The sequence below is a fragment of the Podarcis erhardii genome, assembly GCF_964252035.2.
Source record: "Podarcis erhardii genome assembly, chromosome: 6".
NCBI lineage: Eukaryota > Metazoa > Chordata > Lepidosauria > Squamata > Lacertidae > Podarcis > Podarcis erhardii.
In genome coordinates this window covers 75,052,044-75,066,305 of record NC_138510.1, presented here as the reverse complement: position 1 = coordinate 75,066,305, position 14,262 = coordinate 75,052,044, and the positions used below count along the sequence as shown (strand labels likewise).

Here is a 14,262-nt window from a genome sequence, read left to right as displayed (position 1 = left end):
TTTTTAAACAGTGCCTCCTATCTACTGCAGCTCTGTTTTAGAGTCCCCATACTTCACCTTGCACATGCAGAAATCAGATTCAACCCAATTGTTTTTTTAAATAAAAAGGTTTATAACCTGCCCTTCATCTGAGTGGCCTACACAGGGTTATCCCACTTCCTCTTCACAGCAACCCTGTGAGGATTGTTAGGCTGAATGAAAGTGACTGGTACCTGTTGAGTCTTCACCAGCCGAGCAGAGATTCGCATCAAGCTCTCCTTTGTCTGGGGGCATGGTTCTAAACTGCCGGCACCACACAAAATAGCTCAGGACAGTGGGGAGGGGGCAGGGAGAGCATGACTTCAAGAAGAAAATATGCGGGGGCAGTTTTGTGGTAGTGGCCGCTATATGTAATCATGTGAGTACAGGGGAACCCTTGCATACATGGGTGTTCTGTTCCGGGTCGCCATGTGCGACAGTGGGACACATGCAAGTCAGATGCAGCCTGCTCCACTTCTGCCCTGTCTCCTTCCAGCACCAAAACCAGCGCACACACATCAGCAGTCATGTGTGGGCTGATCACATGCGAGTGGGGAGGCCCCTGTATATGCAGGAGGTAGTAGCCACACCCATTTTTCCTTGGCTATAAGGTAAAGTAAAGGTAAAGGACCCCTAGACGGTTAAGTCCAGTCAAAGGTGACTATGGGGTTGTAACACTCACCTCACTTTCAGCCAACGTTTGTCCACAGACAGCTTTCCGGGTCATGTGGCCAGCATGAATAAACTGCTTCTAGTGCAACAGGACACCGTGACACAAACCAGAGTGCACGGAAACGCCATTTAGCTTCCCGCCACAGCAGTACCTGTTTATCTACTTGTGCTGGTGTGCTTTCAAACTGCTGGGTTGACAGAAGCTGGGACAGGGCAGTGGGAGCTCATTCCATCATGGGGATTTGAACCACCAACCTTCCGATTGGCAAGCCCAAGAGGCTCAGTAGTTTAGGCCACAGTGCCACCCGCTTCCCTTGGCTATATCCACCGCTGGCATGTAGGCCCTAAAGGGTTAGACAAGAAGGATTGCATCCCTCGGGCGGAGTAAAGTTCTACACCCTTCCCTTAGAGTTAAGACAATATATAACGGGCATATAATCCTTAACTGTTCAAGGGTCACAGTTTAAGGAATACTCAGAGGCAGACATTGTCTATTATATCTGCTAAGTCAGGATTGTGGGACTCCAAGTTCTCAATGACCACAGGGCGGAAGCGCTGGGCAGAAACTTCCAAGCCAGGGAAACAGGTGATCAGGAGGTACTATCCAATGTCTCCAGCAATATACAATAGATAGATAGATAGATAGATAGATAGATAGATAGATAGATAAGGTAAAGGTAAAGGGACCCCTGACCATTAGGTCCAGTCGTGGCCGACTCTGGAGTTGCGGCGCTCATCTCGCTTTATTGGCCGAGGAAGCCAGCGTACAGCTTCCGGGTCATGTAGTCAGCATGACTAAGCCGCTTCTGGCAAACCAGAGCAGCGCACAGAAACACTGTTTACCTTCCCGCCGGAGCGGTACCTATTTATCTACTTGCACTTTGAGGTGCTTTTGAACTGCTAGGTTGGCAGGAGCAGGGACCGAGCAACGGGAGCTCACCCCATCGTGGGGATTCGAACCGCCAACCTTCTGATTGGCAAGTCCTAGGCTCTGTGGTTTAACCCACAGCACCACCCTTGTCCCTAGATAGATAGATAGATAGATAGATGATAGAAAGATAGAAAGATAGAAAGATAGATAGATAGACAGATAGACAGATAGATAGATAGATGATAGATAGATAGATAGATAGATAGATGATAGATAGATGATAGATAGATGATAGATAGATAGTTGATAGATAGATAGATATAGATATAGATATCCAGCAATATATGGAACCATTGCAGTAATTAGGTGCACCATTGTAAGAACAAGCAATACCAAGGATGAACACCATGTAGACATCAGCTTAAGTATGAAGCCGAATTGGTTCGAAGAAGCACATTAAAACGGCTCTCGTTTATAACTGACAAAGCACGACATTTTAAAATTAAAATCACAGTAAGTGACTCGCCTTTGAAGCAACAGTGTAGCGCTGCCTTTCAACACAAAGATTTAGAGCCTCTTTTACTTACATAAGTTATTCAATTTTTAAAGCTTATCCACATTTATGTAACCAAATGTGTGTTCCAAAATTCAGATCCTTCTGTGGCTTATTTTGTTGTTGGAGATCAGAGCTCTGCTCCAGCTGACAAGATATATAATTAACCATACGAATACAAAAGTAGGTCTCTGTGCCTCAGGCTCTTCCAGGCCTTTTCTTCTGCAAAAACATCAGCTGCAAAAGTGACATTACTTTTGAGGCGTTCATTTGAGCTACTCTGAAATTATTCCATTCCGCTCCCTTAGCACGGAGCAGGGAGGTGGTTGATTCCAAATAAAGGACCTTTAGCACAAACTCACCAAAGGAGTGTAAAAAGTTAAGACGGAGTTTAATTTCAACGTGTGGGATTGGATTTGTAATTTACGGATCTAATTACTCATAAAACTGTTCTGGGTCACAGGGAAAGGATAACGACCACAAAATGAAAGAAGCTTGCCTGCAATGACATATTGCATGGGAATATCATTGCAAGTTACAACATATAAACCAGAACATCAGCTATAGGGGGAAACACAGAAAGTGTTTTAATTTTGCATGCAGCTGTGCCTAAAGATCATTAGCAACTGCAATAATTACACCATAATCCTGTCTGGTGCATCAGCAAGTTCTATGAAGTATTTACAATTGTGAAGTAATTTCTGATCCAGTGCAATGCGTTTTCGCTCCATTCTGTTGACTGGAGAGCAGTAAAGTGTTCCCTTAGCCAGTGTTACATGACAACATTGCAGCCCTTTCCACAGTTGTGGCTACTGTAAAATTGATCCACAGTCTGTCTTTACAGTCAGATGGACTGGAGGCTGTGGTCCAACTGGGACCTCCACTATATGCATGGAAGATCACACTGTTGTGTATTTCTTAGTTGCTGCCACCTTTGTGTCTATATTCAAAATCATTAGCAGAGAATCATTGCCCACAGGGGGTGGGCAGACAGGGCAAACTGCTTAGCAATACCTTGAATTCCTTTACGGTGGAACCTCGGTTGTCGAACGCAATCCGTTCCGGAAGTCGGGTCGACTTCGAAAACGTTCAACAACTGAGGCACAATTCCTGGTTGGCAAATTCCTTTTTAAAAATGGAGAAATGTGCCTCAGAAGCTGATTGTCTTCCGAGGCACGTTCGAAAATGGAAGTATTCACTTTCGGGGTGTCGGCGTTTGGATTCCAAATTGTTCGGCTTCCAAAGCGTTCAACAACCAAGGTTACACTGTATTCACAACCACCGGGGCTAGGAACCAACTTGGCCTTTAATTTAGAAAGTGTTTCATGAGAAGCTGAATTCTGCACCTTGTAAAGGTAAAGGTAAAGGGACCCCTGACCATTAGGTCCAGTCGTGGCCGACTCTGGGGTTGTGGGGCTCATCTTGCTTTATTGGCCGAGGGAGCCGGCATACAGCTTCCGGGTCATGTGGCCAGCATAACTAAGCCGCTTCTGGCAGCGCACGGAAACGCCGTTTACCTTCCTGCTGGAGTGGTACCTATTTATCTACTTGCACTTTGATGTGCTTTCGAACTGCTAGGTTGGCAGGAGCAGGGACCGAACAACAGGAGCTCACCCCATCGCAGGGATTTGAACTGCTGACCTTCTGATCGGCAAGTCTTAGGCTCTGTGGTTTAACCCACAGCACCACCCGCATTGGATAAATTTAAAAGTGTTCTTACACTGGAGGCATCCCTCCCATAATCCCAAAAGAAAGCGATGCAGTCTTCAAGTGAAAGCAATGCTTCTTATTAGACACGTGATTTCTGCTTACCACTCAAAGGATCATAGCAATCTTAACTGTTGCAACCCAACATCCTTATCCTGAACCAATCAAAATTATTTAGATCTTCAGCTCAGCCCTCATCTTAATACCATGTGATTACATAGAATCATTTTCAGTGCTATTTTTCTAAAAATAATGGTGCTGCAACCCACCATGAACATCTCCCTTGTTCTCTTACAATGGCAATGGCACCCATCTGAGAGGTGCTAGAACTGAATTCCAGCTGAAAAAAGCCCCAATCATTTTTCATTGTCCTTCTTTATTAAGACTTTGACTAATTTTCCTGCTTACTAAATATCCCCCAGTATCTTATTTCATCTATCTTCAAAACAATTCAAGATAAATCGCAGTTTCCATGCCTAGCCGATTCTCCTTTTCGTGCACACAACTGACGCTCAAAGATTCAAACAGGAAAGCCCGCAGTTTAGCACTGAATCAGAACAAACAGCAGTAGGATTTCCCATGAGTTGCTGTTTGTTCTGATTTATCACTAGAGAGCGGATTTTGTGGGTAAAAGCAGAGTGGACAGGGCAAAATCGCTCAGATCTGTGTCTAGAAAGCACGGGACAGGCGCAAAACTGCTTGAACCCATGCTTTCTAGGCACAAGGCAAGCAGATCTGTGAATGAACCCGTGTGCTTCATGACTAAAGAGCAATGTGTAAAAGATGTAAATAAATAAGGGGTAGGCCCCTGTGCTTTTGAGAGGAAGGCAAGCTGACTTTTTTATATCCTTTGCCTAAAGAGCTGCCATCCATAGAGCCAGTATTCGTTGACCTTTTATTGTAGTGTGATCAAGACTGTAATAATCAGTGCAGACCTTTTCAAGTTAAAAGTACCTAAAATAAGCAGCCAGTTACTAGGAATCGATTTGCTGAACACGGGCAAAGCAGCTACTTGTCAGAATAAGCTGTGGCCCTGCTCATCACTCCTCGTGGTTTTTAAATGGACGTACTGTAAATTGTTGCTATCCTTAGGAAAATTAATGGGTCCTAACATTTCACCCTACTGCTTGTTTTATATTACACGCACATCAAGAGATTTGAACAGGTTTGCAAGACTTCAATTTAATTTTCCCCCTCTTGTTTTAAGTGCCTTGCTACCTGGGAGTCCTTCTTAACATCTCAAACAGACATTCGCTTGGAAGAACCTGAAGATCGGCATTGACTTCCTCCAGCAAGGACCTGTTCCTTAATCTTCTTCCGAAATACGTCTAGCCAAAGAAGTTCTCTGCCTATGAGATCAAATCCATTTTTCCATAGAACTGTTAAGATTCTGTAACATGTAGAAAACCCACCTTTTGAAGTCTCAGGTATTCTGCAGTCCTGGACTATATTTTGAATCATGGTATATATCTATAGAGGAGGTGAGGGTGGTGTTTAGGATGTATTGCTAAACCATGGTTAATGTTATGAGGATGAGATCTTGGAAGACATTGGAAGGTTTTGATCAACCACATTATGCCATAATCCTAAACTAAGGTTTGTTAAAAGCATCGTTTGGTTATTAAACCATGGTTGAAGTTGGTCTGTTTCAGCTAACCATAGTTAAGATTCACCACGGTTTGTTGGGTTTGGATGGTAAGCTGCAGTTAATCAAAAACGGAACAAAAATGCCCAAACTCTCCCTCATGGCTGTGCTGGAGGAAGGAGAATGCAAACCTTATAACACTCATGGTTCTAAATCATGGTTTAGCACTAAATCATGGTTTAGCACTGGATCCAAATTGAGTTAGAGAGAGAGATCTGCTTTTATTTTTACCAGTTTTGTGCATTTATCTGGTTTTTCTTTTTAAATACCCTGTAATTTGGATATAAAATATTTTAAATATGTAAAAATAGCTCCATTTTAATAAATAAAAATTAAGAGGATTTTCTCTCTCTCTTTATGCTCATTGGTGCAGCCTGTTTAACTGGCTTTGGGTATTTATAAGGCTTCAGAACAATTGCTGAATGAAATCTTTTCTTGGTAAATGCATTGCAGCCAAGCTTTCACTAGATGGAATGCGGATGCCGCTAACGGCAGATTCAACACCAATTAGTCTAACGTGTCTGACACCAGGAATTTTTTATTTTTATTTTTAGATTGTCAGACTACTGTGTGTGTGTGTGTGTGTGTGTGTGTGTGTGTGTGTTTGCACACTCACACGCAGAAACAAATGATGTTATTCTATATTAATCAATATAAACAAGGCTCGTACACTTTCATTATTGCTAGATCAGCCAATTAAAGTGGTAATTAATTGATGGTAAATTGCACAGAAGCTTCTCTGCCAGAGGGTCGGAACCGCAACACTAGCTTAGCACAGTTGGTAAAGCATGAGACTCTGTATCTCATAGATTTGAGCCCCATATTGGACAAGGCTTCCTGCCTTGCAGGGGGTTGGACTAGATGACCATGGTAGCCCCCTCACACCTCTTCCTCCCATGCTGCCAGAATGCTAGGCATTGTGGCTCTAGCCCACCAGGGAAGCCACTTCTGAATCTGCAAGTTAAGAACACACTCTTTCCCCTTTTTAAAAGGGGGGGGGGGCTATTTTCCTTGTGTGTTACACAAATCAGGGAGGTGATGGGCATTGGTAGTTTCCTAAGAGCAGGTGGCCATTTTTGTTGATTACCTCATAGCACATTTCACATTTGCTTTAATCCACCCACTAGTGAGGTTTCCCTTTTATGTTACATTTTTAAAATTCGTACTTCTGCTTTCCTTATCCAGCTGAGCTGTAAATTATGGAAGGAAGAATCTCACAAGTAGCCCATAAACACAAAGCTCCTTCACATCACAATATTGTCCATTCTATGATCTTCCTTCTTCTAATACTCTTATGTTAAGTATGCCAAACACTTCTTGTTTCAATAATTCATTTATAGTTTTACTATATGGAGGTATCAAAATGCCACTAACCTTCCCCCCACCACACACATATTAAGTGGTTATATACTTTATATTACTTTTCAGGAGGAATCTTTCTGGCAATTTATCACCCATTGAGCCCCGTCTCTGGGGATTCATTTCTTTAAGTATTCTTGGTTGTCAACATTTATTTTCCCTCAGGCCACAGCTCATGCATCCCAAGTACTCTGTTAACATCTCAGCCGCCTACTTATTTGACTGGAAATGTCCTTATGCTTTACCTGTTTTCTTTAGATGACTGCAGGTGAACCGTTTTAATTATTTTTATTTTTATTTAAATGAGGCAGAAGCAAAGGGACGTCTGCAATCTTTCCTGGAAGCAGGCCTCACTGAACAAAGTGGAACTTACTTCTGAGTAGGGATGGGGAATAAGTTTGAGTTGGTTTGCATTTAAAGGCAAATTTGCACTTTCTGAAGCAATACGCAGATTGGAAACACAATCCTTTTAAAGTCACACTTGCCTGAAATTTGCAGTGCAGTTCTCCAGCCCAGTAATTCGTAAAAAAATAAAAATAAAATAAAATGCATATGGTAGGGTAAAATGTGCATAAAAATGCATATATTGCATACAAAAATGCCTTATGTTATACAAGTATAACATGCCTTATGTTATACAAGTATTAGTAGAAACAGGCTTTCCCAAATTGTGGATAGATGCAACACTGGAAAAGGTACTATGATACATATATGGTGGAATTGTTTAAACATCAAACAATTTTGTGAAACATTATATAACGAAATGAAAAAAATGTTCAGATATTCATTTAGGAAAACACCAGAAGGTTTTCTATTGGGAATAGTACCAGGAAGTCTAAAGGAAGAAGACAAGACATTATATTTATACGCAACATTGCATACAAACCTGTATATTAGGAGAAATTTTCCGGAGGACTCTAAAAACAAGGTATCACATTATTGATATGGAAATGTGGATAACTCATTTGAGATTGGAAGAATAAGAAATTGCAAGATCCCCACCCTTATTTCTGTGTAAACATGCATAGAAATGTACAGTCAAGGCTACAAGATGGGATGGTTCCAAATGTACCATTGGTATTATATGCACAGCTAGAGTGATCAGAAACACAAGGAACAAATAGGGCTATGTAGCTACCAGAAAAGTTTGAATAATATACTCTGGCCTTTTATCAACACACTTTTAAACTGCCTATTGTGGGATGGAGGAAAACCACAGAGAGAAAAAAGACACTGAAACATGGTCTGTTTCTTCAAGTGGGAAAAATACAGGATGTTGCAACTACAGTGGTACCTCAGGTTAAGAACTTAATTTGTTCCGGAGGTCCGTTCTTAACCTGAAACTGTTCTTAACCTGAAACACCACTTTAGTTAATGGGGTTTCCCGCTGCTGCCGCAGCGCGATTTCTCTTCTCATCCTGAAGCAAAGTTCTTAACCTGAGGTACTATTTCTGGGTTAGCAGAGTCTGTAATCTGAAGCATCTGTAACCCGAGGTACCACTCTATGTCACTTCCAGTACCCTCACTCCTTAAAAAAAAGGCCTTGCTTAGGGCGGGGGAGGGGGGAGAGAGAGACAGTACTTGTGTCTTTTCTTTCTTTCTTTCTTTCTTTCTTTCTTTCTTTCTTTCTTTCTTTTGACACCCTTCATTTTGGAGGTAGTTATTTTTATTTTCTCATAGTAGAAAATGAAAAACATTTCTGTTATAAAATGATTACACAATTTCTCAAAAAAAGAGGAAGAGACTGGTCCAGGAAACACAGATATGACAATAGTGGGAAATAAAATGTAAGGTTGACACAATTTGGAACTTTCGATGTTGTTGCTTTCGGGCTTCTGATTGGCCACTGGGAAAGCAGAACGCTAGACTAGATGAGGCATTGGCCTGATCCTGCAACTACATCTTATGTCTGTATGAATATGCTTCAGAGTAGTTGGAAGTACTTGCTGAAGTACTTCCACAAAACACAGCTGTAATTGGATGGTACATATTGCACAGCTCATTACTATAAAAACATGAAAACAGGACATTTTCCCTCTCTCTCCTTTGAAACCCAAGGCATGCCAACACTCGGTTGCAGAAGAAGCTGAGACACAGATGGGAATGTTTGGCTGTGATCGTTCCACCTCCACACACTTGTTTTTTTATTTTATTTTTAAAGATATAACATGCCGAAAGCATATTCTAATGAAATTCCATTATAATAAGGTAGAGCTTGCTGACATTTTGGGGCCAGTGAGCCCATTTGGAATCAAGAAAGTGCCATGGGTGCCAGTCACAAAATGGTGAGTGTGGAGTTGTGGCGTGACACAAAATGGTTGCCTTGGGGTGTGGGAGAACATGGCTTCCATGCGGCTGTAACTTAACACAGAATATCGAAACAAAAAAAATTCCTTCCAGTAGCACCTTAAAGACCAACTAAGTCAGTTCTTGGTATGAGCTTTCGTGTGCATGCACACTTCTTCAGATACACAATATCGACACATTGATACATTCAGATACACAATCTGAATGATACATTCAGATACACAATATCGACAATATCGATACACAGAATATCGACACATTGAAAAGTACAGGGAAAGAAAATGGTACGGGAACGCCCCCTCGTCAATGGGGGAAAGGCACCTGCATTCGCCGCCATCACATTCACTTCTAGAAGCTTCCAGAACAGAAGGTAGGATGTGTGTCCAATCTTGGCATCCAATGAAATGTGAGCATGCTTACAAGTATGTTCACTTGAGGCAAAGCATGCAGCACTCACCCGATCTTTCACCTCCTTCTATTTGCTTAAAAGTTTTCTATCTCTGCTGTGAATTTTTTATCTGCATTTGTGAATTGATAAAACTCTGTAAAAACAGAAAAAAGTAATTTTGATGTGACCGTGTGCATAATTGCATAAAGAACTGCAAACCTTGAAATGCGGGTTGGTGCATGGCAGCAGGAGTGGTGCTGAAAGAGGAAGGAATTGTCTAAAATTAGTCTTGGATCCTAAGGTAAATGAAGAAAGTTCTCAGAAAGTTATCATCGAAGGAGTCACGGGGGCCCAACATGTCTCATTGCCACCTCTATCTTTCCCCAGTCTTAGGCTGCTCAAAATTCCAAATCTTTAAATCAGGGATGGGAAAGCTGTGGCCCTCTGGATATTGGTGGTCTCCAGTTCCCATCAACCCCCAGCTAACATGGTCAGTGGTCAAGAACAGGGGTCAGCAAACTTTTTCAGCAGGGGGCCGGTCCACTGTCCCTCAGACCTTGTGGGGGGCCAGACTATTTTTTGGGGGGTGGGAAATGAACGAAATCCTATGCCCCACAAATAACCCAGAGATGCATTTTAAATAAAAGGACACATTCTACTCATGTAAAAACACGCTGATTCCCGGACTGTCTACAGGCTGGATTTAGAAGGCAATTGGGCCGGATCCAGCCCCCGGGCCTTAGTTTGCCTACCCATGGTCAAGAATGATGGGACAGTGTAGTCCAGCAACATTTGGAGCAACATCTCCACTCCTGAAGCAGCTAGTGTTGTTTGTATGAAGCCCTGTATCACTTCCTTACCTCCTTGAAGGCCGGATCTGCTGCCCTTTTGGATCCTGCTGCCTGAGGCGCTCGCCTCATCTTGCCTCATGGGTGAGCCAGCCCTGTGTGCTAGGTATGGGTATCAGCTAGGTGTTTGAATCCTTTCAGTGTGGGTTTCACTCGCAATCACCCAAGATGAGGTAACAGACAGTGTTTCTTTGAGGAAAAATGAAAACTAATTCACAGCACACAGAAACTGCACAGGTAATTGCACCTCAAAGATGTGATATCATTTTCCCAAGCTGATCACCGCTTTCTTTGTTCCAAAGATTTCGGCAAACAGCAGTGCTTTGAAGGGCTCAGAAGAAAGGGAGCTTGAGCAATGAGCTTGTTACCATGTATTTTGGGTAATTGCTCCATGGAAACATATAAAAGGCATAGTGATTCTCTGGCCTTGCTGGTTCTGACACCCACAACACAAACCCACACGATCCCACTTCCTTCCTTTCCCTTTGTCACTCGCTGGGCCTGGGACCAGAACTGAGCCCTAGCAGCTAAACCATCTGTCTATATTTGTTAGTGATGCTTCTGGAGAGGAGGAAAGGAGAGGGGGAGCCGTGGGAGATAAACAGTTGTTTGTTTTTAAAATGTTCCTTTGTGCATATGCTTTGCAATTCCAGGGTTTACAAAGTACAAAAGGAACAAGTTGGCCAAAGGTCAGCAGATCAATATAAATGCAAAACACCTACTGCATTGGCCGAATCTTCAGCTTGAAGAAGTCAGAAATCACAGGATTGTGTGTGTGTTTTTTATTAAATGATCGTATCCTAAAGGTGCAACGATATTTACTGCGTCTGAAGAAATGCGTTTGAAGACAGCTTAAATAAATAAAGAGTTAATGCAAATATTCCATTTAGGAGCCTTTCATTTTAAAACCAATATTTGCTTCCCAGTTGAATTTGTATTTGTCAAGCTCTCTTACCACTTAATCATCTGAATCCTTTTTGTTTGAATTACTTCATATAAGGATATTGTGTCTCTCGTTCTATTTTGTCTTGTGATGCAAAGGTTGCTATGGGAATTCTCCTGTTCCATTCCCTCAGGGAGCTGGAGCTTGCAGTTCACACCAGATGATGAAAATGATTGGTTTGTACAGCCAGCTTAGTACTATGACCTTCCAGCATGTGCTGAAACCAGGAGAGACATGCGTCCCTGCAATTTACAGCTCAAGTTCTTTAAACACGTCCTTTTCAATATTGATCTAACATCCGGCAGTGGTAGATTTGTTGAAAGATATGTAGATTTTCAAGAGTTTTGTGCGTTTGGCTCGGAGGCAACATGGATTTGAGCTGCGCACGCAATTAGTTCTTCTCCGCAATCTTATAATGAGGGGACTGTGTCACCAGAAGCCCCACCAGGGCAAGGGTACAAAAGAACGCCTCCGAGCTAAAGTGTCAAGAGCTGTGTGATGCTTTTGACTTCTCTGCAACTTGGAAGTCATCGCTTCTGCAGATGGGAACCAAAGGAGGGTAAAGGAATAGTTGGCACATTTCACAGAAGTCCAAAAACAAGCATTCTATTTAATACATGGATCCTCTGACTACGGCTGGGGGTAGGTTCGCACAAGTGGGACCAGTGACAACATTCAGGTAGGTAGCCGTGTTGGTCTGACAGTTGAAATATATATAAAAGACAACAACAAAAAATGTCCAGTAGCACCTTTGTCGTTGTTGTTGTTTAGTCGTTTAGTCGTGTCCAACTCTTCATGACCCCGTGGACCAGAGCACGCCAGGCACTCCTGTCTTCCACTGCCTCCCGCAGTTTGGTCAAACTCATGCTGGTAGCTTTGAGAACACTATCCAACCATCTCATCCTCTGTCATCCCCTTCTCCTTGTGCCCTCCATCTTTCCCAACATCAGGGTCTTTTCCTGGGAGTCTTCTCTTCTCATGAGTCTCAGCTTCAGGATCTGTCCTTCCAGTGAGCACTCAGGGCTGATTTCCTTAAGAATGGATAGGTTTGATCTTCTTGCAGTCCATGGGATTCTCAAGAGTCTCCTCCAGCACCATAATTCAAAAGCATGCATTCTTCAGCAATCAGCCTTCTTTATGGTCCAGCTCTCACTTCCATACATCACTACTGGGAAAACCATAGCTTTAATTATACGGACCTTTGTTGGCAAGGTGATGTCTCTGCTTTTTAAGATGCTGTCTAGGTTTGTCATTGCTTTTCTCCCAAGAAGCAGGCGTCTTTTAATTTCATGGCTGCTGTCACCATCTGCAGTGATCATGGAGCCCAAGAAAGTAAAATCTCTCACTGCCTCCATTTCTTCCCCTTCTATTTGCCAGGAGGTGATGGGACCAATGGCATGCAATTCGTGTGCATGCAGGTATCTGAAGAAGTGCACACGAAAGCTTATACCAAGAACAAACTTAGTTGGTCTCTAAGGTGCTACTGGACAATTTTTTAATTTTTTAATATACTTTGGTGACAACATGTCGCCCTATAGAATGTTCCTGTTCAGTGTCCCAGCCACAAAAACCATAGGGCCAAGTCAATGCAACCCATAAAGAATCTAAGAAACATTGAGTGTTCTTGGCAGAAAAGCAAACAACATGTAGTATTTCCTTCCGGTATTTCTTCGCAACATTTATAGACCCCTTTTCAACATCAAGGGTCACAAAGCAGTTTACAAAATAGTCACTAAAAACACCCACACATCAGAATACTGTAATGTGGCATTTGAAGCAAAAACCACAGGGGAGAATATAACATTCCATCAATAGGCACAACACAAGTTACTCTTTTTATCCGTTATAAATAAGAGCCATTTTAATGTAGTGCTTCAAACCATTGCAGCTTCATACTGTCTACGTGATTCTTACAATGACACAACTGATTATTGCAATGTTTCCACATATTGTGGGATTTTTCCAAATTTGTTTTTTTAAAACTGGTCAACACCGATAAGAACAATTATTGTTCAATAACACCTCCGTATTGTATGAGACATCACATTCTGGATATACCTAGGAAACGATGAGAGAGAGAAAATTATTGATGTAAAAAAATTGAGATCAAAATGTCAGCTGCTAATTTCATTCCATAGCTTGGTGATGGCAGTGCAAAAAGCTTTTCTTCTTCTTAAAATGAATATTCCAGCTGTTCTACGCACCGTAGCAACATGCACAGAAAGGAAGCAACAGTTTCTTAATTATAGGGCAGACGGGCAGCCACGAATGCAAGTTCTATAGCTAGATGGTCCCTTGGGGAAGATGCAATCAACTCGCACTGGGGTGTTTTCTTGTTTCCGTTTTCTGAATGACATGTTAGACTGTGATCTTGTAAACCGACTTAAAACTTCCAGTTTATAAAGGAGGCCAAATTCCTATAATTAGGATTATGATCTCAACACCTTCTCTCCCTCCACCCATCCCAGCAAGTCAATCCAGAAGGAAGAGGGAGAAGTTATGTACGACAATTTCAATTCTGACCTCCAACATAAAAAAAAAGGGAGGGAAATGTGAGCAATTTTAAAGTCTGCCAGGAGAGAGTGAGTTATTAAACCCCAACGTCTAAATGCTGGTGGTGAGAAATGAAATGAAAATGACATTTCTGAATGGATACTGAATTTCTCAGCATGCAATGTGAGCATCAAATCCAGACTTAGATTGGCTGGTGGTTTTTTTTTCCCCCTTTCCCTTTTCCATTTGGTGAAGTTTTTCCTGTCAGTACTGCTGAATGACTGTTATGGATCCTACAGACAGCACCACTCTCTTGGGGATTTGCTTGACATGTTGCGCGGCTGTTAGCTTGATGAAGCGTAGACAGGACAGGGCTGCAAAATGACTGCTATTTCCCATCTCTTCCTAAGCCTCTTCCACTGTCATTGGCTGCTGCTACATAACAGTTTTGTTGAACG

The 14,262-nt window shown here is 42.2% G+C and overlaps 2 protein-coding genes across 3 annotated transcripts in view; both read left to right on the top strand.

Annotated features, from left to right (window-relative positions):
* The window catches only part of SNX7 (sorting nexin 7), a 45,471-nt gene extending 39,664 nt beyond the window's left edge, over positions 1-5,807 (top strand). For both annotated transcript variants that reach the window (XM_081866037.1, XM_081866038.1), the window contains exon 9: positions 5,029-5,807. In XM_081866037.1, the coding sequence (XP_081722163.1) occupies positions 5,029-5,103 (75 nt within the window). In that variant the 3' untranslated portion in view covers positions 5,104-5,807. The remainder of the gene's footprint in view (positions 1-5,028) is intronic.
* Positions 1-14,262, top strand: part of LOC309344236 (uncharacterized protein) — a gene marked incomplete at its 3' end in the record, with an annotated part of 133,235 nt that overhangs the window by 4,859 nt on the left and 114,114 nt on the right. The gene's annotated exons all lie outside the window — the stretch shown is intronic.